General features: G+C 36.2%; 1 protein-coding gene across 2 annotated transcripts in view; it reads left to right on the top strand.

Moving 5' to 3' along the window:
• Window positions 1-26042, top strand: part of AEBP2 (AE binding protein 2) — a 61721-nt gene that overhangs the window by 31527 nt on the left and 4152 nt on the right. For both annotated transcript variants that reach the window (NM_001083485.3, XM_010805458.4), the window contains exons 4-7: window positions 15248-15434; window positions 18130-18254; window positions 23581-23648; window positions 25575-25688. In NM_001083485.3, the coding sequence (NP_001076954.2) occupies window positions 15248-15434; window positions 18130-18254; window positions 23581-23648; window positions 25575-25688 (494 nt within the window). The remainder of the gene's footprint in view (window positions 1-15247; window positions 15435-18129; window positions 18255-23580; window positions 23649-25574; window positions 25689-26042) is intronic.

Here is a 26042-nt window from a genome sequence, read left to right as displayed (position 1 = left end):
TTAACAGCTTCTTAGTATTCCATTGTGTGGCTATAGCAGTTCATTTAACCGGACTTGCATAGCTGCTTTGGTTGATTTCAGTCCTGTGCTGTTGCAAGTAGTGCTGCAGTGATGGATCTTTGAATATATGTCATTTTGTACATGTGTAATTATAAATGTAGGAAAAGTTCCCAAAATGATGAGAGTGGCTGGATCAAAAGCTATATAACCATTAATAATTTTAATAAATATTGCCACACTGCCTTGCTGGGGGTTGTGCCTTTATCAGCAGTGTTAGAGTGTCTGCCTTCTTCACAGCTTTGTTAAGAGGGTTTTGTCAAACTTTTATATTTTTGCCAATCTAATAGATGAGAAATTGCATCCTGATGTAGTGGTTGTCCCATCAGTTGTGTCCCCCTCCTCCCCTTAATGTTTATTTTGGTCTTCCCTGGTGGCTCAGTTGGTAAAGAATCCACCTGCGATGCAGGAGACCTGGGTTTGATCCCTGGGTTTGATCCCTGGGTTGAGAAGATCCCCTGGAGGAGGGCATGACAACCCCACACCTGGAGAATCCCCAAGGACAGAGGAGCCTGGCGGGCTGCAGTCCATGAGGTGGGAAAGAGTCAGACTCAATTCAGCGACTAAGCCTAACACAGCATAGCACAGGATTGATTTATCTTTTTTTGACTACTCTGGGTCTTCCTTGCTGTGCATGGACTTTTTCTAGTTGCGGGAAGGTGCAGGGGTGGGGCTGCACATTGCTGCAGTGCTTGAGCTGCTCATGTGGCTTCTCTCGTGGAGCCCTGGCTCTAGAGCACAGGCTTAGTTGTTCCGCCGCATGTGGGCTCTTCCCAGCCCAGGAATAAAACCTTTGTCCCCTGCATTGGCAGGCATATTCTTAGCCACTAGACCACCAGGGAAGTTCCCAGCTTGTAGGATCTTAGTTCCCTGACCAAAGATTGAACCTGGGCCCCCAAAGTAAAAGCGCCAAATTCTAACCACTGCACTGCCAGGAAATTAATTCCCTCCCCTGATGTAGTTTTAATTTTATTTTCCTCTATTATCAGTGAAGTTGGGCATCTTTTCATATGTTTAACCATTTGGATTTCTTTTTCTTTATTCTCTTAAAAATAGTCTTATTGAGCTTTCTGTTGGCATGTGTGTCCTGTAATGTTAACCTCCTAGTCTTCCCTCTTCTCATACTGCAGGTTCTGGCCCTCGTGTGACCTGGGACAGTTTTTTGAACTTCCTGTCTGATTTGTAGCTGCTAATAGTGGTTACCTCATAGAACTGTACAGTATATAGTAAATGTAAGAGCTTATTGTTAAAAGTAAGAGAATCATTTACTTTACCATTGTGTTCCTTTGCATATATTTTTCTTTAAGGCAGCCATTCTTTTGCTGGTTGGTTATGATGTTCAAGTTAATTTCACAGTTCATAGAAATGGATTTTTTCCCGAAAATCTCTTTTTAGAAGCTGTAGAAGAGTCTCATTGAAGAGGGGGAAAGAAACTGTCTTTAAAAGACAGAAGTTAAAGGTTGTGATTTAGTGAGGCATTGTTCTGTAAATCGTAGGAACCATTTGAATCAAAAAAGTGTTTGTTGATGTTTGCATTACATAGCATAGTGCTGGGCACTTGGAAAGCAGGGTGAATAAGAATGGAGACCTCTGCCCTTTAGAGAACTTTTTTTCTTTAGGATTTTACAGATGTAAGTAGGTTTTAGTAATAAAATGTCTTCAGTTCAGTGCAGTTGTGACTCTGCGACCCCATGGACGCCAGGCTTCCCTGTCCATCACCAACTCCCGCAGCTTGCTGAAGCTCATGTCCATCAAGTCGGTGATGCCATCCAACCATCTCATCCACTGTCGTCCCCTTCTCCTGCTTTCAGTCTTTCCCAGCATCAAGAGTCTTTTCTAGTGAGTCATTTCTTTGCACCAGGTGGCCAGAGTATTGGAGTTTCACCTTCAGCATCAGTCCTTTCAGTGAATATTCAGGACTGATTTCCTTTAGGATTGACTGGTCAGATCTCCTTGCAGTCCAAGGGACTGTCAAGAGTCTTCTCCAACACCACATTTCAAAAGCATCAATTCTTCGGCACTCAGCTTTCTTTGTAGTCCAACTCTCACATCCATACATGACTACTGGAAAAACCATAGCTTTGAGTAGACAGACGTTTGTTGGCAAAGTAATGTCTCTGCTTTTTTAATACGCTGTCTAGGTTTGTCATAGCTGTTCTTCCAAGGAGCAAGTGTCTTTTAATTTCGAGGCTGCTGTCACCATCTGCAGAGACTTTGGAGCCCTAGAAAATAAACAAATCACTGATTTGTTGTCATTCAGTTGCTAAGTCATCTCTGACTCTTTGCAACCCCATGGACTGCAGCATGCCAGGCTCCTGTGTCCTCCACTATCTAATAAAATGTGAAGTGCCGATAAATGTCTGTCAAAAGGTTCTCTGGAAACATGGATTAGTGACCAATTAATGGGACTGGGAAAGAGGAGTAGAAGTTGAGTGGGAGTTGACTACAGAAAGGGGATCATGTGATTTGGAAAATTTTTTTTTTAGTTGTAACATATCACAGTGTACATTAAAGTGTTTAAAGTATACTTAAGTATTTCCTGTGTTTGTATGTACCTGTGTAACCACCATTCCGATGAGGAATATTTTCACTCCTTCCCCTAGACCAGATTATGATTTCTGTCATCTTGACTTAGTTGTATGAACTTTTGTGTCTGGCTGTTTTCACTCAGCAGAATAACAGAGATTTGTCCTGTTGGAGGTTGTTACTTTTACCTAGTCTGAGTTGTGTCTGACTCCTTTGCGACCCCATAGACTGTAGCCCACCAGCCCCTCTGTCCATGGGATTCTCCAGGTAAGAATAGTGCAGTGGGTTGCCATTTCCTTCTTCAGGGAATCTTCCTGACCCAGGGATTGAGCCCATGTCTTCTGCACTGCAGGCAAATTCTTTACCGCTGAGCCACCGGGGAAGTTCCCTGTGTACCAGTCATTTAAATAAATAGTTACTGTGTAGTATTCCACTGTACAGTAAACCAGTTTATTCTTTCTCCTGCTGATGGGCAAGTTGGTTGTTTCTAGTCTTTGGCTGTTACTAATCAAGCTGTCTTAAACATACTCTTCCACATGTCTTCTGATGGCAGACATGTACTCATTTCTCTTGGTTGTATAGTTAGGAGTGGAATTACTGAGTCACAGATAAGTATATATTTAGCTCTAGAAACTACAGACTCTTTTCCAAATTGGTCATACATTTTATGTTCCCACCAGCAGTGAATGAGAGTTTTAGCTGCTCTAGATCTTGATATTTGCCTCTTATTAATTTTAGCCTCTCTGGTGTCTATTTAGTGGTATCCCATTGTGACTTTATTTTTTACTTCCCTGCTGAGTAATGATAGGTTGAACACATTTTCAAAGGCTTTGGCTATCTGAATTTCCTCTTTTGGGTGAAGTGCCTATTCAAGCCCTTTTTTATTTTACCGAAAGATTTGTTCTTATTATTATATAAAATTTTATATGTATTTTGGATAGAAGTACTTTGACAGATATGTGTATTTGAACGCCAGTCTGTCTTTGGTTATCTTTTTTACCTTTTCCTAACAGGATTTTTTGAATAATAGTTTCTAGTTATAGTGAAGTCTAATCTGTCAATTTTTTTATGGTTAGCGTTTCTTGTATTGTGTTTAAAAAATCTTTGCCAATCCTCGGTATATGAAGACGAGGAGGATCTTACAGAGAAGAGTTTTGTCTTATAGTGATAGAGGGGATCATTTCAAGAGGTGTGTGTATATATATATCAGTTCAGTTCAGTCGCTCAGTCCTGTCCGACTCCTTGCAGTCCAAGGGGCTCTCAAGAGTCTCTCCAACACCACAGTTCAAAAGCATCAGTTCTTTGGCACTAGCTTTCTTTATAGTCCAACTCTCACATCCATACATGACTTTGACTAGATGGACCTTTGTTGGCAAAGTAGTGTCTCTGCTTTTTAGTATGCTGTCGAAGTTTATAATTTGCTCATCTCAATACTTAACAAGTATATAATTAAGTTGTTTTTAGTGTATTCATAGGTTTCTGCGAGTATCACTGCTACTTAAAGAAATACATGATTCTGAAAAAAAGACAGGCATAGAAGAGTAAGTGAACTATTTAAAGAATAACATGCAATTTTATATATTCAGTGATACTTTATGGTGGCAATTTGAAATCGTTAAAAAAATTCTGACTAGTAAGCTTGGACTGTCTAGAAACTAAGTATAAAAGCAGTTGGTTGCAAAATGTTGTCTTTCCATACTTTTTTTACTATCTTTTAGTCTGGAATCCAGTTATTACAAGGAGTTACATTATTTATTTTGTCTTTTATATTTACCATATGCTTCAAGCATTTGCCAAGGAATTCAATTTTATTCCTATCTTAAGCAGCCTTGATGTTGGCTGCTCTGATTTGGTGGTTTGTGTGTGGGATAATTGATAGAATCATCTTGATGAAGGATTTTTAGAAATGTATACTGTGTTTACTGAAAACATTTTAAATTGTTAATTTTTTTTGTAAATTAATTTATTTAATTAGAGGCTGATTACTTTACAATATTGTGGGTTTTGCCATACCATCACATAAATTCAGCCAGGGGTGTACATGTGTCCCCCATCCTGAACCCCCTCCCACCTCCCTCCCCATTGTATCCCTCAGGGTCGTCCCAGAGCACCAGCCCTGAGTGCCCTATCTCATGCATCAAACCTGGACTGGTGATCTGTTTCACATATGGTAATATACATGTTTCAGTGCTATTCTTTCACATTATCCCACCCTTGCCTTCTCCCACAGAGTCCAAAAGTCTGTTCTTTACATCTGTGGCTCTTTTGCTGTCTTGCACATAGGGTCGTCGTTACCATCTTTCTAAATTCCATATATGTGTGTTATTATACTGTATTGGTATTTTTCTTTCTGACTTACTTCACTCTGTATAATAGGCTCCAGTTTCATCCACCTCATTAGAACTAATTCAAATACATTCTTTTTAATAGCTGCATAATATTCCATTGTGTATGTGTACTATAGCTTTCTTATCCATTCATTTCCCGACAGACATGTAGGTTGCTTCCATGTCCTAGCTATTGTAAACAGTGCTACGATGAACATTGGGGTACACGTGTCTCTTTCAATTCTGGTTAATTCTTTAGAATGAAGCCTGAAGGGAGAGAAGGGATGGAAGATAGGAAAAGAAAGGGCTAGTGTAGCGTTGCTGGCTACAACAGACTGGCCATACACAGCCAACAAAGCTTTTTCTTAATTGCTAGTTGTCTCTTGCTCTTCTCCTGCACTCTGTCAGATGGAAATAAGTGTGTTAAAAAAGTCATGCTTGCTTCATTTTAAGGAATTTGATTTTGAAAAGTTTAAATAGTATAAATATAATCTAACATCTGTTGTATTTGACTTCTTAGCATATATGTACAAAGTAAAGAAATAAATGTAATCAATTTGCACATTGATTACAATGCTTGGGGGAATCTTAGTTCCTTCACCAGAGGTCGAGCCCATAACCTAGGCAGTGGAACCATGGTGTTCTCTAACCACTGGACTGTCCCCAGGGAATTCCCTAGCCTCCCTTTTTAGTTTTGTATTGGACATCATTTCCGGTTATGCAATATTTCTGTGTAATAGTTTCCCTATATTTTATTTAATCATTCCTTAATGGGCTTTTTTGGTCCAGTTTTTCACAATATAACCTATGAGCTCATTTTTGTATACTACTTTTGTGAACTAATATAAATTCCTAGAAGCTCTTTTGCTAAGTCAAATAGTACATGTCTAAGCTTGCTTTTGAAAGATACAGTTAAATTCCCTCCGCAGAAAAACGTACCAATTTATATTCTCTCCAGCAGTGTTAGAATATAGTAGTGCCTGTTTCCCAACAGCCTTCTTGAGGCTTATTATTTATTCCCTTTTATTTTGCCCGTCTGCCAGTGTATGGTAATACCTTTCTACTTAGATACCATGCAGGTACATATAATGTAAATACAGTATAAATACTTTTCTGTATATTCACATTGTTTTTCCCCCTATGTTAATTATTTTTGTATTTTTAGGATGGAAAATTTATTGAGCTTACTCATTATTCTTTTTTATAGAGTAGGAAAAATATTTCCCTCCTGTGATAGGAGTTAAATGTTTTCCCCATTTTGACCTTTTTCTAAAGTGCAAATTTTTTAAACTTATAATTTCAGCTTGCAAAAAAGATGGGAAAACTCCCATATATTTCTCTCTCTCACATGTATGTGTAAAGAACTCCCATATACCCTTCAGCCAGATTCACCGGTACTCTTTTGCCACATTTGCTTTCTCTCTATCCATCTCTCCATCTGTCTTCCTCCCTCCCATCTCTCTCTTCTTTCCTCCCTTGCTTCTTGCAAACACATTTCACATACTACACTGTTTTTGAGGAGCCATTTAAGAGAAGCAGTAGCCCTAAATTGTGTATTTCCTAGGAATACTCATTTACATAACCTTAGTACAGTTACCAAAGTCCAGAAATTTAACATTGATGCTATTAGCTATTCAGATTTCACTAACTGTCCCAATAATGTCCCTCATAGTCATTTTTTTCTCTTTGTTTAGAATTCAGTTGAGCATCATGCATTATATTTAGTTGTCATGACTCTTTAAAACTTACTTTCCTCAGCTTTTCTCTATGTTTTATGGCAGTAATATTTTTGAGAAGTATAAATGTTTTATTTTGTAGTATATTTCCTATTTGGGAGTTATTTGATGTGATCAAATTCAGTTTATGTCTTTGGAGAAAATAAAAATTCTCACTATTACCACTTCAGGGAATTCTTGAGAGTTTGTTCCATCATGGGTGAGGTTACCTAGCATCACTCGGTTAAGGTGGAATTTCCAGGTTCTCTTACCACAAACTTTTCGTTTGTACCTTTACAATTAATAATCAGTTTGTGGAGGACACTTTGAATCTATATAAATAACATTGTTCCCCATTAGAACTAGTTTTAGTATCCATTGATGTGTCTTGCCTGAATCATTTATTACTATGAGGGTGGTTACAAAATGAGTATTTTTCTAACTTTATTCCCATCTGAATTTATTAGTTGATACTCTTATTTTCAGAGCTTTCTACCCATTGTTCTATCATGTAGCTACAGAATGGACTCATGTATTATGTTATTCTTAAGCTTATAATACATGGCTATCATTTTGATCCTAATCTAATACAGATTTTTATATATTGAATTTTATCAGTTTTTGCTCATGTGGCTTCTGGGGCAACTGTCTGAAGATTAAAGATTCAGATGATGAAAGTCTGTTGGAGTTTTGGTAATGGCAAAGGTTGGAAACGAAAAGTCCAGAAAGACGTAATTGAGTTGATATGGGAAATCAATGAAAGTCACGGATGTGTCATTTAGGTTTAAACTGAATTTTATATTTCCTATACTTTCTTGTTTTGCGCTTGATAATAAAAAAGTTAATGTCATATGAAAATAATCTTGGTAGCTCATTATCAGATTTTAGTTTTATAAAATCATACTCCTGAAATGCAGATACAGGTTTTTTCTTTTAATAATGTTTGTCTTATATAATGAAAATGCAAAGATTATTCCTTAATAAGCAGCCCCCTTCCCCGCCACATTCACTTTGTCTTGTATATATACCCCTGCTTTGTATGTGCCTTTAGAGTTTGTGTGAGGGGAGTTGCTGCTGCCATTTCGTTAAATGTAGTGAAACCTTTTATTATTAAAGTTTGAAAAACATTACATGTGTAATAGGACTAGGATTTTGAAATTCTTTGTGCTATTCTCTGGTCTTTATTTTTAATGGTGATTTTCATTCTCCTTGGTCATTTGGTATTAAGCTTTATCATGGCTAATTAACCTCAGCTCACCATGCTTATTAATATTTTATTTAACTGAAGAAAATAAAAATTAGTCATACACAGCATGTTTGGTGATCATTTTGATTTCCATTTTGCCAGTGTGACAGTTACTTGTCTGGACAAATTTGTATAGTGTGGAAGAAATTACATAGTTGTACTTTTCAGATAGTCTCCATAGTTTCCTTTTTCTTCCTACACATTTCTCTTCTACTCTAGTATTTCTGTGTACTTTGAACACAGTACTTGTAGTCACTTTGTTGTCATGGGCTAATGTATTTATTGGGCTTCCCTGGTGGCTCAGAGGTTAAAATGTCTGCCAGTGTATTTATTATAGTATTTATTATAACTTTTCCTCAGCAGCTAGTCTCCCACAGCACAATATGATTGTGTTCTTTCATAATAGTGACATATCTGAATGACTTCTCATTGTGATAGAGTATTGCTTGAAAAACTTAAGACTTTCTTTCAGACCTGATATACGAAATAGCCAGTCCTTTTAAATATTTTGGAGTCAAGAACGTAGCCTAAATTGTGATAAAGAAAAAAGAAATTTCATCAGACCAGAATTAAACTATTAAATACCCTCGTTAACTGTGCGTGTCTTGTGCATACAAGACACAGTGATGCCAGTATTAGATCATTCACGGTGACGGGTGATGAAAAAGTTCCTTCTTCAGTTCCTTTGTAACGTGTTTGATAATGGCAGTTGATACTGATAATTTAAAAATTTTTTTGCTTTTTCTCTCTAGTTTTATTGAGATATAATTGACAAATGAAATTCTAAGATATTTAAAGTGCACATTGTGATGATTGGATATGCATTACAATTGTGAAAGGATTCTATCCATGTAGTTAATTAACACATCCATCACCTCACAGATATTTTATATATATATTAAATTATATATGTATGTATATTTTGTGGGGGTGAGAATATTTTCCTTTTCAACATTCTCTGTAATAATTCAAGACTTAAGCACCCTGTTCTGTCTTTAATTCTCCTTTGCCTTTTTGTGTCTCTGTGTTTGAAGCACTCATTTTCCCTAGCCTTGGCAGCCAGATTTAGGTTTCCACTGACCAAAGATGATACAATTTGAGTATAAATAAGGAAAATAAGTGTAATGAACATGATGATACTGAAAAACAAAACATGATTCCTTAACACACACACACCTATCCACCCACCCACCCATGAAGCTAATTGGTCACTGGTGGGGAATGGTAGGGATCTGGTTATCTGGAAATCTAAGAACAGTCTTGAGGTCATTCTTTCTTGACTATACGAGCGGTGCCACTGGGTATTCAAATTCTGGTGCCTGAGTTGCACCCATGCCCAATTAAATTAGAATCTTTTTGATGTGCTGCGGGTCGCTCCTTTATTTTAAAAAATCTTCCTGGTGATTTGGATGTGCACCCGTGCTTAAGAATTCTTCATGTGGCTGCTATGGATCTATGTGCTGCATGTGGGCTTTCTCTAGTTGGGGCGAGCGGGGGCCACTCTAGTTGCATTGCGTGGGTTTCTCATTATGGTGACTTCTCTTGTTGCAGGCAGAGCACAGGCTCCAGGCGAGCAGGCTCAGTAGTTATGGTTCATAGGCTTAGTTGCTTTACAGTATATGGAATGTTCTTGGACCAGGGATTGAATCCATGTCCCCTGTATTGGCAGGCAGATTGTTATCCACTGTACCACCAGGGAAATCCAAGAACTTCTGTTTACACAGTTTTTCTCTTACAAGGGGACCCTTAAGAGAAGTACCACTTGTTACAACACTGGGTGAACGTGGTTAGTTAACATTTCTCTAGTAAATGAGGGTACCAACTCAAAGCTCTTTGAAAGGAGGGGGAAAAGCACAGGGAAGAAAGATGTATGCTCTGTTTACTCTGTGCATGTTGCGTATGGGGTCTTGGTTTTTATTAACTTACTCTTTCCTCTCTGGGCCTCCTTGATACCACACTTGCCTGTTCATCCCCACCGAAACTCAGTGGCTGTTCCTTCTGGAGTCTGCTTTGCTGTTCTGCCTCACTTCTGAATGTTGGAGACTGCTATCAAAAACTCTCACCCTAAGTGTTTTTATCTTATCAAGTTCTTTGGTTTTAAATACTCTGTATATTCTGCTTGCTCCCAGATGTTTACATCTAGCCCTAATTTTCCCTCTTGGATTCCAGAGTAGAATATTCAGCTTGGATGTCTTATGGAGCATTTCAAACTTAATATGTACAGAAGCTTGGTTTTCCATTTCAACCATGCTTCTATTTTAGACTCAGTGAATAGTAGTATCTTCAATCCAGTTACCCTGACTTTAAGAGTCCTGCATTATTCCTGATTCTTCTCAACTTCTCGTATACAGCCCCCACATGCATTCCCAAATCCTATCAATTTGCTTGCCTCTTGGTGTATTCTGAGTACCTTTACTACTTCTCATTCTGCTCTTTTGTTATTCATCTACCAGTTCATCGTCTAAGAATCACTTAGTTATTGCTATTTGAAATCCTTGGTAACTCCTCCGTCTCTGTAAATGAAAACATCCATATTTCTTAGCATGATGTATAATATCATATCTGATACTTATCTGCTTCTCTCTTCTCATTCATTCCTTTACTATATATCTTCATAGGATTTGTGTTCCAGCCAAATACTGAACTACTTGTACATCTCAAATGGATCTCCTTTTTCTCTCCTTGTGGTTTTTGTATAGGCTGTGCTTTCTGCTAGCGAATGTTAAAAACTTTGTTTCAGAAAATTTTTAAAGTTACAGAAAATGTGCAAAGATAGTACAAAGAGTACTCACATACCTTCACCCCATTGGTTTCCCTGATATTATCATCTCACGTACTGTGGTGCATTTGTCAAAACTAAGAAACCAACATTTGTACCTGGAATTTTTGTTTTCTTTTAGATTACTTGCTAATAAATACTCCTGTGTCTTCCGTTTTCTGCTCTGTGTTTCAGTAGCCTCTTGTAGGTTTCTATAGCACTTATGGGAATATGACTATGAATGACAGTCTTGGTGCTGCTTCAGTCGAACAAATCTGTTTGAAAAAACTGTCATTCCATGTTTCAAACTTTATAACAGCTACTTGGCCCACAGTAGCAGCTAACAAATGTTTCCGTGGATTCGGAAGATAGAACATTTGAAACACTTATCCAACCACCAGTTTTTCCCCTGATTGTTCAAATGGGTTTGCTTTTTTTTTTTTTTTTTAATCAGCACCGTGTGTGGTAGCTTATGTTCAGTGGTCATTGCTGTATGTTTGGATGAAACATTGACTGTTTGAACAGTAAAATCACTCAACACCGTGAAATGCTTGTGTTAAGAGGAGTGAATGCACTAAGACCATTTGAGGCAGCAGGTTTGTCTTTCACCTTGTTCTCTGTGATAAACACTAAATTAGTGGAATATTGATTAGTGACATTTAAAATTTTTCTGTTAGGGTAAATGAATTTGTGTTTTAGTGAAAGGTGTGTGATTCTATTGTATTTGTTTTCATTAAAAGTGCTCTTTTCTGTCATTCTAAATTCTCGTTTACTTTATGTTTTTTAGGATTTGTTTTTGATTCTTTGTTTATTTTTTGATTCTTGATTGATGAATAATCAAAACCAAAGATAAAGTAATTTTCCATTAGAATTCTCATTATTGATTTTATTTCCTGAGCATTGAATCATTAATGATTAAAATAAACTTGAGATATTTACTCTCTTAGTTCTAGGTACTACCAGAGCTTATGTTTTGCAGTTTTGAAGGAACCCAGGACAAAATGAATCTGTTATCTTATTCGAATCCTTGTAATTAAGGATAATCCTGGGTGGATTTGTATGACAAAATCCCTAGAAATTTAAACCCTGGGGACTTGGGTCTGAACAGTTATTGTCATTGCTGCCTTAACTGTAGTCAGGTAGCAATTCTAAAATTTGGAATGTGGAATTTGTCCATAAATTTGTTTGAATAACCAGTACTTAAGCAAGAATCTAAGGGGAAAACTGTTTTATTTATTGCATTCCTTGAAGTATCTGTCACATGGGGCACAAAATAAGTAATTGACCCAAAGTATGTTGTTTTGGGACTTCACTGTTGGGCCAGTTGCTGAGACTCTGAGCTCCTAAGGCAGGGGGCCTGGGTTCTCTCCCTGGTCAGGGAACTGGATACCGTATGCCACAACTAAGACTCAACACAGCCAAATAAATAATAAAGTATGTTTTTAGAATAGGTGTTAGGAAATAGGGGTGATGTCTTTTAAAATGGAAAAGCGAGAAAAATAAGTAGTGCATGTCTTAGTCTATGGCAGTACTGTACACTTTAACAGAAATGACTTGTGAACTAAATGTGTTGTTTAATATTTAAAAATTTTCAGTGCTGTGTTAAAATACTTGAAACAAGTGGAAATGAAAAGAATTTAAATAACATCTTAGACTTAACCTATTTGATCATTTCAGCATCTTGTCAATATGCATAGTTAATAAGATCTTTTGCATTTTCTGGTACTAAATCTTCCAAATTTGGTGTGGAGTTTATACTTAACACTTTTAAAAAAACTTGAACTAGCCACATTTTAAGGACTCAGTAGCTCTATGTGTCTAATGACTGGCATGTATTGAACAGTGCGCAGCTAACTCTTCAGGGTGATTCTCCTTCAGCACTCTTAATTCAGTCTCTGAACACTTGCATCTGTCTCATTTATTTTATTTTTTAGCCATTTTTTAATTGAAGTATTGTTAATTTGCACTGTTACGTTAGGTATAGGTATACAAACAGATTCAGTTATATATACATACGTATATTCTTTTTCAGATTCTTTTCCATTATAGGTTATCACAAGACATTGAATATAAACAGTAGGTCTTTGTTGTTAATCTGTTTTATGCATAGTAGTGTGTGTATGTTAATCCCAGTCTCCTCCTAATTTGCCCCTCCCTCCCTATCTTCATCTATATTTAGATATCATAAAATTTGCAGTTGCAGAAGTAGATTCACACGCTCATGTTTTCCAACCATATTTAAAATTTTTTTTCGGTATTTAGAAGGAATTATCAGGTTTTAAATTAAAATGATTATTAAGGAAATGCAAGTGAAAACCACAGTGAGATTCCACTTCATACTCACTAGGATGGTTTTAATAAAATAAACGAAAAATGACGAGTCTGGACAAGGATGTGGAGCTGTCCTTATAAACCTTGTATTTGTTTGTAGGTTGTAGATACACTAAATACCACTGAATTATATACTTTAAAATGGTATGTTATATGAAATTCACCTCAAAAAATTAATAAAATCAAATAAAAATAAAAATTCAGTTTCTTCTAGTAGCATGTATTTATAGTGGTAAGTAGCAGCATCTGACTAGTGGGTCCTGTAGTAGATGGTGGTGTTTTCTGGCAGTGTGGTAATCTGCAGAAGATGGAAACTTTAAAAAGCATTATTCTTTTTTGGTGCTCAAAATACGTGTAGTTAAGATTTTAGGTTCTAAGAATTCAGCAACCGTCAGATGCCCAGCTTCTTTCTCAAGGTCAGAATCTATAGCTGAGCCTTCTGTGATGTAGGCAATCCGAGGACCACACTACTGATAAGAGTTGTAAGAATTAAATGAATTGTGAAGCCCTGAATATGTCTGATTGTTTCTTTTCAAGGTTCCATAACTCTTTGTGCCTTACCCTTGATGACAGTCCTTTGAAGTTGTCGCTTTATATATATATATGTCTTGCTGATCACATATAAGCACTTTCACTGCAAAAAGTATATCTCTTATCCATCCTCACACTTCTAGCATCTAACGTTAATAGTACCGAATATGGAATAGATAAGTATTTGAACTAAAATCTTGAGTCATTCTTCTCTCAACCTGCTGCTGCTGCTAAGTCACTTCAGTCGTGTCCGACTCTGTGTGACCCCGTAGACAGCAGCCCACCAGGCTCCCCCATCCCTGGGATTCTCAAGGCAAGAACACTGGAGTGGGTTGCCATTTCCTTCTCCAATGAATGAAAGTGAAGTTGCAGTCACTCAGTCGTGTCCGACTCTTAGCGACCCCATGGACTGCAGCCCACCAGGCTCCTCCGTCCATGGGATTTTCCAGGCGAGAGTATTGGATGGGTTGCCATTGCCTTCTCTTAACCTAGTGTGCACTTCAGAATGGTCAAAGGTTTTTGTTAGCAATACTGAGTACCGTTGGAGTGCTTAACATGTCTCTATATATAGTGAAATGAGTAGAATAATTCTTAATGGTACTATGCAAGGATTTTGCTGTGAAGTGTTTCAGCCAGCACTGATTTTTATCAGAATCTGTAAGCCAGTATATTTAGAGATAGCTATGATTTATAGGACGCTTCTGGTAATGTATATATTCATAAAAGTATATTCTTGCCTTGAAAATGCATGGAAAAGATGGGCTGGGATAAATTCTCTAATTGTGATCTGAAAATGTGAGGATGTTCCTCACACGAGGGTGAACTCTTTTCACGTGGTCAGATTTAAAGAGATTTTGTGAATAAAGTTACGATTTTTACTAATAGAGGGCTGTTAGTCTGAAAGATCCCCTGGAGGAGGAAATGGCAACCTACTCCAGTTTTCTTGCCTGGAAAATCCCATTGACCGAGAAGCCTGGAGGGCTACAGTCCATGGGGTTGCAAAGACTCGGTCGCTTCTGCGTGCGCGCACATGCACACACACATTCTCTCTCTCTTTCTCGCTGTATTGTGCTTTTAGAAGTTTGAAATGGTAGCGGTATCTCAACTGAAAGAATACACACACTAGAGGGCAGTATTGTGGAAACACGGGGAGTCTTTTGTGGTGTTAATCTAGAGAAACGTAAGTTGAACCATCTGGGAATAATGTGTTGGATACATTTAGTGACCTACATGGCAAATTTGCCTGCTTCTTGTTTGGTTGTCAAGTCAGAAACGAAACAACTTGAGTAAATCACTGATGGAAACCCCCCAGCAGTCCAGTGTGGATTTCACTGTTTGAGGATCACTTCTAGAAAATGTTTTAGTTAGTAACATTCATTTCTTAGAAGACCTGAAAATATTATTTTTTAAGATCTAACTAGAAATCTTACTAAAATTGTAATTTTAGTGATTTGCAAACACTCTGCATCCATTGTTGGAATAGCAGTTGCCAGGAGACTTGGGCAGTTAAGTAGACCTTGTTTTCTCAGTTTTGCAAGTACAGAAGACTGGTGGTGGTGAGATTTAGTTGCTAAGTCATGTTTGCCCCATGGACTATAGCCCACCAGGTTTCTCTGTCCATGGATCATAGATCCTTTCTGGAATTACTTCAGTAGTGTTACTGATTTACTTCTGAAAATACAAAATATCTACTTGTTTCTATTTTGCTTGCATCATGTACTGCTTCCCTGACTATTATTATTATTTTTTTATTCAGTGTGTCGTCGGTGGCTGCAATGCCAGCTTTGCTTCTCAGGGAGGGCTAGCTCGCCATGTACCCACACACTTCAGTCAGCAGAACTCCTCAAAAGTCTCTAGCCAGCCAAAGGCCAAAGAAGAATCTCCTTCTAAAGCTGGAATGAACAAAAGGAGGAAATTAAAGAACAAAAGACGACGCTCATTACGTAAGTATTCAGTACACACTGAAAGGCAGTGTGTGTCAGATGGTTTAGTTTTTATCTTAGACTCTCATGCAAATTCAATTTCTACCATTCTTCAACTCTGCTTATCTGTTTTTGTTCATAGTAATGAACAGATAGGATCTTGGGCTGTCCCTGTGAGAATTCAGATGTATGTTTTATCTTTAGTAGCTAAGGGAGCAGTATATGTGGTCTTGAGGACTATTGTAATTCTGAATGGAGAAGGCCATGGCACCCACCCCAGTGCTCTTGCCTGGAAAATCCCATGGACGGAGGAGCCTGGTGGGCTGCAGTCCATGGGGTCGCTAAGAGTTGGGCACGACTGAGTGACTTCACTTTCACTTTTCACTTTCATGCATTGGAGAAGGAAATGGCAGCCCACTCCAGTGTTCTTGCCTGGAGAATCCCAGGGACAGAGCAGCTTAGTGGGCTGCCCTCTATGGGGTTGCACAGAGTTGGACACGACTGAAGCGACTTAGCAGCAGCAGTAATTCTGAATAATTTAAATTATGACAAAGTTCCTGTTTGTAACAATATTTTAGAAAATTTGAACTTGTTAAAGATTTAAAAATCAGGTAAAAATAAAGTAACCTGTCTGTTCCAAAGTGGTGTGTGTGAATAGGGAAACTCAGTGTAGTCTGTGTCTCAGTGCTTAACAGTCTATTGTGATGCATATGTATAGTGTTCATGTGCTTAATTACAAGATTATTAGATGTAGCCTCCATATTTAGGACAGAACATAATTAGGTGATTGTGTACTTTTGAACCACAGGGAAATAGTCTTTATTTTTGTGGTCTTCAAACAAAAAGTTTTTGATTATATAATTTACTAAGAAAAATGGTTGGCCATTCAGTCTTAACTTGGTGTACTTACAGTGTATAGAGATAACACTGCTAGTGTACACTGACGAGAAGGAATACTGAAAAACATAGAAATGGGAAAAAGAAAGAAGTTGTATTATTTTCTTCCTCATGATAGTGGATCATGACACACACACCTGCTTTGGAGACTATTGTTCTAGTTTAGTATTCTTGATCCTTTAGTAGTGGACGTAAAAAGGTTAAGATCTGATGCATAGAATCTGAAATTTGAGCGCTCTTTTTATTATTCTGAATTTAATTCAAGTGATGACCTCTGTGTTTATTTAATCTTGAGTTGAAGAGTGATAGATTTGAGTGATTTAGAGGGGTGAGTCATTATTAATAAGCTTATTCTTCTCAAAAAAAGCATATTTGGAGAGTATGGAGAAAGTACGCATTTTTTCACCCAGTAGTAGCAGATGAAGTAGGAAGGGGATTTGTTTCTTAGCATTAGGTAAAATCATGACTTTTTTCCTCTCATAAATAAATGTGAGTTTTTAAAAACTGATTTCCCATTGTCATTGTTTTGTTAATCTTGTGGGTTCTGTTAGTTTATTACTAGCTGTTGTTCTGTTTATTTCCTTTTGAGCAAAAATCCAATGAGAAAAGAGCTATTCAGACTGCTTTACTGAGTATACCAACTGGTAGATGTGTAGGTGTACGTGAGTAGTAGAGACAATTTTAGTCTACCCGTGTGTTAAGTCAGAATAGTGTGGTAAATTAGCATATATGTAATTTAGAATATGCTGTACCAGGAAATTAGGCTGTTTCTTTTATTGTCAGTAAAATTTAATTTTTAATTACAGATGATATTGAGATATTTTACATGTATTAGAAAGCTCCACAATTGTAAAATAATAAATGCTCTTTCCTTACTTTGAACAGTGTTATTAGGAATAGAAACAATACAATTTATAGTTATTAATGGGTTGAAAATAGAAATTTAAAAAATGATCCTATCAAATCTTTAGTGTATAACTTTGTTGTGATTATACTGAAAGATTGCTTACTCTAGGTTTGTCCATTTTTTAAAAAAATGACTTAAGCGTATCAGTATAATTGCATTATGGCTTAAGGCATTTTTCCTGTGCGTTTATTTTACTCATCATCTATAGCTGTTGCATTTCCATTTCTCAGATTAGGAAACAGACTAAGAAAGATCAGACAGTTTGTGCAAAGTCACATAGGTGATAACTGATGGGATTGGATGTTTGAAAGAATTTTGGAGGACTCATTGGCATTTAAATGTATTTATAATTTTCTTAGATTATCATTAGAAGAGTTACTCATAATCAGGAAAATGTCAAAATTTTTAAATTTTAATATTACTACTTTGTCAAATCTGAAGGAAATTTTTATTACATATTAATGTAAACTGTTCATGAAATGTGTATATCATATGTTTGGCCAAGGTGAATGAGATCTTGTTGTAGTGCACAGATGAAGACGTTTGTCATATTGTTGAAAACGCAGGACTGGTGCTCAGGAGGGGTCCTGGAGTAAAATGCAAAACTGGATGAAAAAGAGAATAGCTAACGTGTACAGTCATGAGGTTGAAGGTTAAAATCTCACATACCAAGGAGCAGAATTAAACCACACTTCCTTCTTAGAGTTCTGCTTCTTACACCCTTAACCTTGTCAGCTTGGTTCTGTTTTGAAAGCAAAGAAAGTCTTGATATTTAAACACTAGATAGATAGATAGTTAATTGTTTCAGTCTTTTCTACTTAGTATGTATTTTTGTGAAAAATGGATCACTAATTATGGCTGTTCTGAGACATTTTCCTAAATATTCTTTACTGCTTTTGTATTGACTTTTAGCACGGCCGCATGATTTCTTCGATGCACAAACACTGGATGCGATAAGACATCGAGCCATATGCTTTAACCTCTCAGCTCATATAGAAAGTTTAGGAAAGGGACACAGTGTTGTTTTTCATAGTACTGTAAGTATCTGATTTTATTTTATTTTTCAAATATTTCCCACAGTTCTATGTTTAAAAGATCACATGAAGTTTTTTAGCCTTTAATTTGAGCTATTTAGGAAATTGGGATGGTATTTGGGTTACTAAGCATTTGAAGATCCGTCTCTGACTTTTAAGTAAACGAGGTGTGTTTTCTGACCTCTGGTTTCCTTATATGTAACGTTAGAGCATTAGACTTCCTTTAAGGTACATCCCTGTCTATGTTTCTGTATGCTGTCTGTTTCCCCTAAAATGCACATCTAAAGCTAGTGTTAAACAGAAAATAAGATAATGGTTATCAAATGAAAGCTTCATGAAAGAAGGAATTTTTATCTTTCTTTTTTTTCCTGTGGATGTATCTGAAGCATGTAGAATTGTGTGTATATTTGTTGGATAACTGTTGGAAAAAGCAAAATATCAAATTAAAAAAAAATAACTAGTATGTTTTTGGTTAACTAGAAGTTAATAGAGAGTTATTTTCTTCTCATTCACCTTGCCATTTTATTATCCAGTCATCTTTATATTGCTGTATTTTGATGTAGGTGAGTTAGTAGAGATAAACTTTAGACCAGACTCAGTGATTTGAATCCCTAGAGTTTCTTTAATTTTGGCAGTTGAAATAGAATTTATGTTTTATATATTCTAATAAAAATGCATGAGAATTTAAATATAAAAGAGCAGTATGGATATTTCTACTGGTTTGAATCTTTTATTTTTCCCAACTCCTCTACTAATGAGGTTTTCTTGTACTTTCGCTTTTTCTTCTATGACTGCTTCAGTTCACAGTCCCTGATTTTGATTCCCAAAGTTAAAGACAAGAAGGTAGAAGATTAGACACAAGGAAAGGAAATCTTTTCTGAGCTTGGAGTACATAATAGGTGTGAGTTGGGTTTAAGGAAAGGTTTGCCATACGTATGTGCTTTTAAAGAATGTTGGAAATACATTTATTAAATAAGAAAGGGTCAGAAGGAACATTAGAGGCTTTGAAGACAAAGTTAAAATGGCTGTGCTGGAAATTTTGTTGGGATTCAGCAATATTAGGAGCTTGCTCAGCAGTGATGGTTAAAGTCCTCCTTTGGAATTTGATAACATAGGTTTATGATTTGGTAGGTCTATAATTTTTTTTTTTTAAGTTGAAATTAACATTTATTATCCAAGTTTACATTTATGTATTAACATATAGGAGATAGAAAATATTAATCATTTTACAAGTTGAAATAAACTGAGGATTGGGACTTTGCTGACTGTCCTGTGAATTAAGACTTGGCCTTCCAATGCAGTGGGGTGTGGGTTTGACCTCTGGTTGGGAAGCTAAGATCTCACATGGCTTAGGGCCAGAGAGCCAAAAAAGATAAAGTAGAAACAATATTGTAATCAATTAAATAAAGACTTTGAAAAGTTCACATCAAAAAAAATTAAAAAAAAAAAAAAAAAAGCCTGAGGATTGACTGATCATAAAAAATATTTCATGATGATTTGATAAAGTAGACTTAAAAGTAGACTTTTAAGGGTTTTGCTGAATAAAAAGCATGTGAGATAGAAAATAAGTTACTTAAATTTTATCCATGTGATCTTTTTCTCTTCTAGAAATACAGTTGATTTACAATATTGTGTTTCAGGTATATAGCAAGGTGATTCAGTTATATGTTATTTTCCTGGTTATATTCCTTTATAGATTATAAGATATTGAATATAATTACCTGTGAAAGTGTTAGTTGCTCAGTCATGTCCTTACTCTTTGGTGATCCCATGGGCTGTAGCCTACCAGGCTTCTCTGTCCATGGAATTCTCCAGGCAAGAATGCTGGAGTGGGGTGCCATTCCCTTTTCCAGGGGATCTTTCTGACCCAGGGATCGAACCCCGGTTTCCTGCATTGCAGGCAGATTATTTACCATACTATACAATAAATTCTAGTTCCTAATCTATTTTATGTATAGTAGCTTGTATCTGTTAATCCCATACTTCTAATTTGTTCCCCCTTTCCACCTTCTAAGTTTATTATAATTTCTTTTAAAGGTTAGTAAGATGTGGTCCCAGACTCAAAAGGAGTGTGGCATTAGGGCTAATTTGTTCATTTACTTAAATATTAAGCAGCTACACGTGCCAGGTACTAATGATACAGAAGTGAACAAAATGGATGAAAAACAAGAAACCGGATATGCTTACACTTTAATAGGGGATACATGATAAACAGGGTAAATGAATTAAAAGCTTGAAAGTGAGGATATGACCATTCAGTTACGAGGGGAGGGGCATTGTGGCCAGAGGCAGGTGTAGAATCCTAAATTGGAATATGCCAGGTAGGTTTGAAACCACTGAGAAGGCTGGTGTAGCTGGAGGAAATGACTGAGGCAGAGAGAGTAGAAGTGTCAGAGAAGTAATGGGAGAATCTGGTTGCACTGACACTTGCCTTTTTATTCTGTATGTGTTGGGAAGCCGTTGGAGAAGTTTGAGTAGCCATGCTCTGATGTGATCTTTTAAATAAAAGTTCTGTTGAGGTGTAGTAAATATAAACTCACCTCACCCATTTTAAGTATACAAGGGAATTTCTTATGGTCCTGTGGTTAGGACTTTGTGCTTTCACTGCTGGAGCCTGAGTTTAGTTCCTGATCTGGGAACTAAGATCCTGCAAGCTGTGTGGCCAGGGGAAAAAAAAAAAAGTATACAATTCTCTGAATTTTGACAGTTTTACTTACCAATGAAACCACCACCACCATCACTACAGTTAAACTTTACTGGTGTAGCTTTGTGTGTTCATCTCTGTCTCTGCCCTCTGCCTTAGAGAACGTACCAGTCTCTTGCCTCTCATGCAGGTTTTAATGTGCTCACTTCAGTTTCTGTATTGAGAACATATTGTAGGTCAGTGTGGGGGAGAGAAGGGGTCAGTCTTTTCAGTATCTCAAGTGAGAAAAGACCAGAGTGGTTGCAGTTAACAGTCTGTGAGATGAGCAGGTTGAGGGAGTCGTTATTTAGTTGCTAAATCATGTCTGACTCTTTTGCAACCCTATCCACTGTAGCCCGCCAGGCTCCTGTGGCCATGGGATTTTACAGGCAAGAATACTCAAGTGGGTTGCCATTCCCTTCTCGAGGGGATCCTCCTGCCCCAGGGATCAAACCTGTGTCTTCTGCTTGGCTGCTGGATTCTTTACCACTGAGCCACGAGGGAAGCCCAGGTTGAAGGAGAGGGGAATATCAAGAGCCGTAATTTCAACACATTTTGTGAAGAATCTAATGCTTTTGTCATGTAGGCAGGTGGATATGAGTCTGAGCTTAGCGGAGAGATGTGACTACAGATAAGAATGGAAGTTATTCGTGTATTAGGGTGTTTAAAGATACCAGACTGGATAAGATCACCTAGGACATATTAAATAGAAAAGAGAAGAAATTGAAGGACTGAGGTTTGGACCTATCAACATTTAATGATTTAAAAGGGTAATAAATCTGATGAAATAATGGTCTAATATTTAATAGGGACCTCTACCTGTTAGGGAATAGAGGCGACGATGATAGTTAAGGTTCTGTTTTAAAAAGTGTAGCATCGGTTTTCACATGATTTCACTAGAGCTGATCCTTGAGATGAAATCCTTAATTGACACAGGAGAAGTAAAATGATAAAAAAAATGGAGGAACTAAAAATGTGATATTAGGAGTCTGGAAGAAAACTTAAAATTTACTCTGTTAACATAGTCTATGAAAATGAAAAGGTTTCCATTTGTAGAAAACATCTGCGAGGGTTTAAGAACATGATTGATAGCTGTTATCAATAAATTTTTAAAAACCTAGAAATAAGAGTGATGTTGCACCCCAAGCGACATTGTGGTGGCAGAGGTACCTTGACTGAGGAGAAGTAACAAAGGTGTAATATAATCTGAAGAATGCTTTTTCCTGGGGGAATTGGAAGGAAGAAACATCCATGATGGGTAATGGTCTTCCTTGGACACAATAGAAAGGAAAGGGGCTAGGTGAGGAAATCCTTGAAACTTCCATGACTGTGACTGAGAAAGGTTGATGAAGGCGGTTTGTATTATACGGAATCATTTCTGTTAGTAGTCAGTGTTCAGTACTAACTGTAAATAGAAGTTTTCTAGTATCAAATTAGCTTTTATAGTTAATTTGATAGCCATATTGATAGTGAAGCATTTTACATAAGAATATTTACCTGGTGTACTGTGCTGTTCAGTTTGCCTACTTTGTCTTCCTTAATTGAAACATTTTCTTTGAGCCTTCTCCAGAAGAGGTCAGCAGAATCCCAGTTAGCAATCAGTTGACTTGCTATACTTGGTTGCATTGTATTATTTTTATATCTTATTTCTTTGCCTGTAGAGATAGTTTGTTTTAGTGTCTTCAGATCTGTCTTTGGGCTTTTTAATTAATTCCATTACCGAGTCTAGAATTAGAGTACTTAACTATAGAGTTTTAAATAATGAGGCTAGAAAGTGTTTTGTATTTGTTTGAAGTACTGCTTTTACTTCTAATATATTTTGAGGATGACATGTAGCATTACTTTGTGAGGCTATTTGAAACTTAAAAACTTGGTAAAAATATTGACATGTAGATTATTAAAACACTAGTGTTCTAATTTCATTAATATGGAAGTTCTCAGAGTTATAAAATGCCATTTTGATCGATTTTTAAGAATCGTTACTTCAGTTTTTAGAATCTGGTAATGGAAGACAAGCATTTTGGGTTTTTTTTACACTTACATAGGTCCTTACAGTTCTAGTTGATTCACACCTTAACTTAGATTCCTTTATCAAATCACACCTTAAAATCAAACCAAATTCCTTAAAATCAAACCTAAACACTGATTGGTTAATGTTTCATTTAAAATAACACAAATCAACCCACAAACAAAAAGCCTCCACACAAATGACAAATACCTTAATCATAAAAAGGAGACTTGTCCTTTCCCAGTGTTATTTTTTCCTTCACTATTCATCTGTTCCTCAAACACATTTCACCACCACCCCCACCCCCGCCCCCAAAATACCCATTTTAGCCAATGTGGATTCTTGGTTGGTATTCTGGCTCAGCTAAAAACTTAGTAAAATAAACAGCATTTTAAGAGATAATATGGTTTTTGTCTTTGGCTGTGTAAAGCTACTTCACTTTTTCTCTTCTTTTTCTTTTGTGAAAATAGATGATCAAGGGTGAAATTGCTGTGAACTAGGGCAGGACAAGATGTGGTGGTGGTAACATCTGGTCCCAGACATGAACACTTCAGTTCTTGATTAGGACTGAAAGCTTTTTTAAAGCACATAAGAATGATGTTTTATAGGTTTTGTAATTTATTTTATATCATTGCTAGGTAATAGCTAAGAGAAAAGAGGATTCTGGAAAGATAAAACTTTTGCTTCATTGGATGCCTGAAGACATGTGAGTATTTGGAATACCACATATATAACTAATAGACTGATGTCTTGTTCTTATTAAAGTCTTTTACTCAAAAATTACTTAAGCTATTGGGTTCAAATATAGAAGACTTAACAGGAATGAAATCACAGAACATTTTGAGGTTGTCAGCATGGAAAAGATAATCTGTAAAGGCTCTTAAGAGTACCTGGCTCAAGGTATAAACTTTAAAATTAACTTTTAAAATAGTAGTTTTTTTAATGTAAGTTGTCATAGCAATTTTTAATCATTTTTAGAATGTGATTATTTTTAGAACTTTTAATAACCTTCAAGTAGGATAGGGCATAAGCAACCTTAGTTATGCCTTTGAGACAATTATTTTTAACAATTTCTAAACATTTTTCAGGACATTATTAATGATATTTTATTGAAAAAAGCAATTGGTGAGTTTTCTAGGAGTGTTAACATTTTTCTTTGAGTTTTAGTACCCTTTTATTAGAGTGGTTCTGACCCATGTGCTCCTTAATTTGGATATTTAATGTTCAATAATCCTTTTATTCTTAAAAATTTTTTTAGTTGTTGCAAAAGGTAAATGAAGGTATATCATAGAAAAGCACCAATAATATAATAAATTGAAATGAATGGAATCTCATTAAAAATTAATAAGATATGGTCCATACTTATTCTTGTTATTATATGTTTTTCTACAACATCATTTCCCAAACTCCAGTCCAAAGAGATGTTAATGAACATGATATGAATTAAGAGCTTTAAAAATAGATTTGGGATGGGGTGAGGGGTGAGGGAGGTTCAAGAGGGAGGGGACACATGTACATGCTGATTCACATTGTATGGCAGAAACTGGTACAACATTGTAAAGCAGTTATCCTCCAACTAAAAATAAATTTAAAAAATAGATAGGAGTTTACAGTGCACATTAGCATATTGAAGTAAAGCAATCTATTTAACTTTTTAAAAATCCTGTGATTATCAAATGTCTGTGAGTGTAGGACATCCTTTCCACTTGCTTTTACCCCCTCCCTTCCAGGTTTTTAAAAAATGCCACTCTAAAATATTTTGAAATGTTCATGTAACATTTATTTAATGAACTTTTTACTGAACATTTAAAGCTACCCATTTTTCTCCACTGTTTAAAAAACATTAAACTTTGTTTTTATTTACAAGCTATGGAAAATGTTATGGAGATAGGCGTTGCCTTCCTGAAAGTTTGTGTTAGCTTCTAATATCATCTCTGACATTAGAGAGCTTACTTCTGACTTACTATCAACACTGGCTCTTGGAGTTTTTACATTTTGCATTTCTTTGATTATAAGGCAACTACATCTTTGGTGAATTAATGGTTTATGCCCTTTGTCTCCCCTATTCTTTCTCCCCTAATGAGAGTTCACTTTTTTCATACTGATTTGTAAGAGCTCTTTTTATAGTAAGGTTATAACTGTTCCTTAAAAAAAAATTATATTCGGATGTCTGTAGTCTTAATATTTTAGAAATCGATCAATCCAAATATCAGAATGCTTTTATTCCGAAGTTCATTTTTTTCAAAGTGAAAATCTGGTGGGGTTTTTACTTCTTATTTCTTTATAAAGAAACTAGATTTCAGCTTTTTATCACATCATGATCTAATTGCACTTAGCAAGCTAAGAGATAGACAGTGTGTTAATATGTGTTTCCAAGTTGTAGGATGACTTTGCCATCAAAATTCATTTCCAGATTTATGTCTAAAATTTCACCATACCATTTTCTGGCTGGGTCTTTACATCCCAGTACTTAGATGACTAAGTTTCCTTGGTGTCTGATAAGCTTGTTAACCTAGGTGACCCAGTCAGACAAGTCAGAAAAAGCTGGGTAATGTGAGTAATGTGAAGGTATGTGAAGGATAAATTTAAACTTAATGTTATTTTATATATGACTTGTTTTTTAAATTCACAGTCTGCCTGATGTGTGGGTGAATGAAAGTGAACGACATCAATTAAAAACTAAAGTAGTTCATTTATCAAAGCTACCCAAAGATACTGCCTTGCTTTTGGACCCAAACATATACAGGTAATTTAATTCTTGTTTTGATGTTTCACTTTGAATTGTAATCATAAATCTTAAATTTTGGATATAAGGTCAGGACTTAATAAGTACTGAGTTTCAGTATCAAGCACATCTTGCTTTCTGGAGCTTTGTGTGTGGAAATTACATCACAGTGATACATACATTGTAAACTCTAGAAGGGCAATATTTTGGTCAAGTTTATATGCCCGGTTAATTCCAGATTTATCTTGAGTAGCTTAGACTGTGATATAGAGTGTTTTGAAAATAAGTGCCTTTTGTTTAAGTATGTAATTCTTTTTTAATAATATCAAACATGTAGACCTGGTCATAATATCACATGTTCACTGAATACCATTA

Source organism: Bos taurus, chromosome 5 (assembly GCF_002263795.3).
Source record: "Bos taurus isolate L1 Dominette 01449 registration number 42190680 breed Hereford chromosome 5, ARS-UCD2.0, whole genome shotgun sequence".
NCBI lineage: Eukaryota > Metazoa > Chordata > Mammalia > Artiodactyla > Bovidae > Bos > Bos taurus.
The sequence above is the reverse complement of the archived record's forward strand: the minus strand, read 5'-3'. Positions and strand labels throughout refer to the sequence as shown.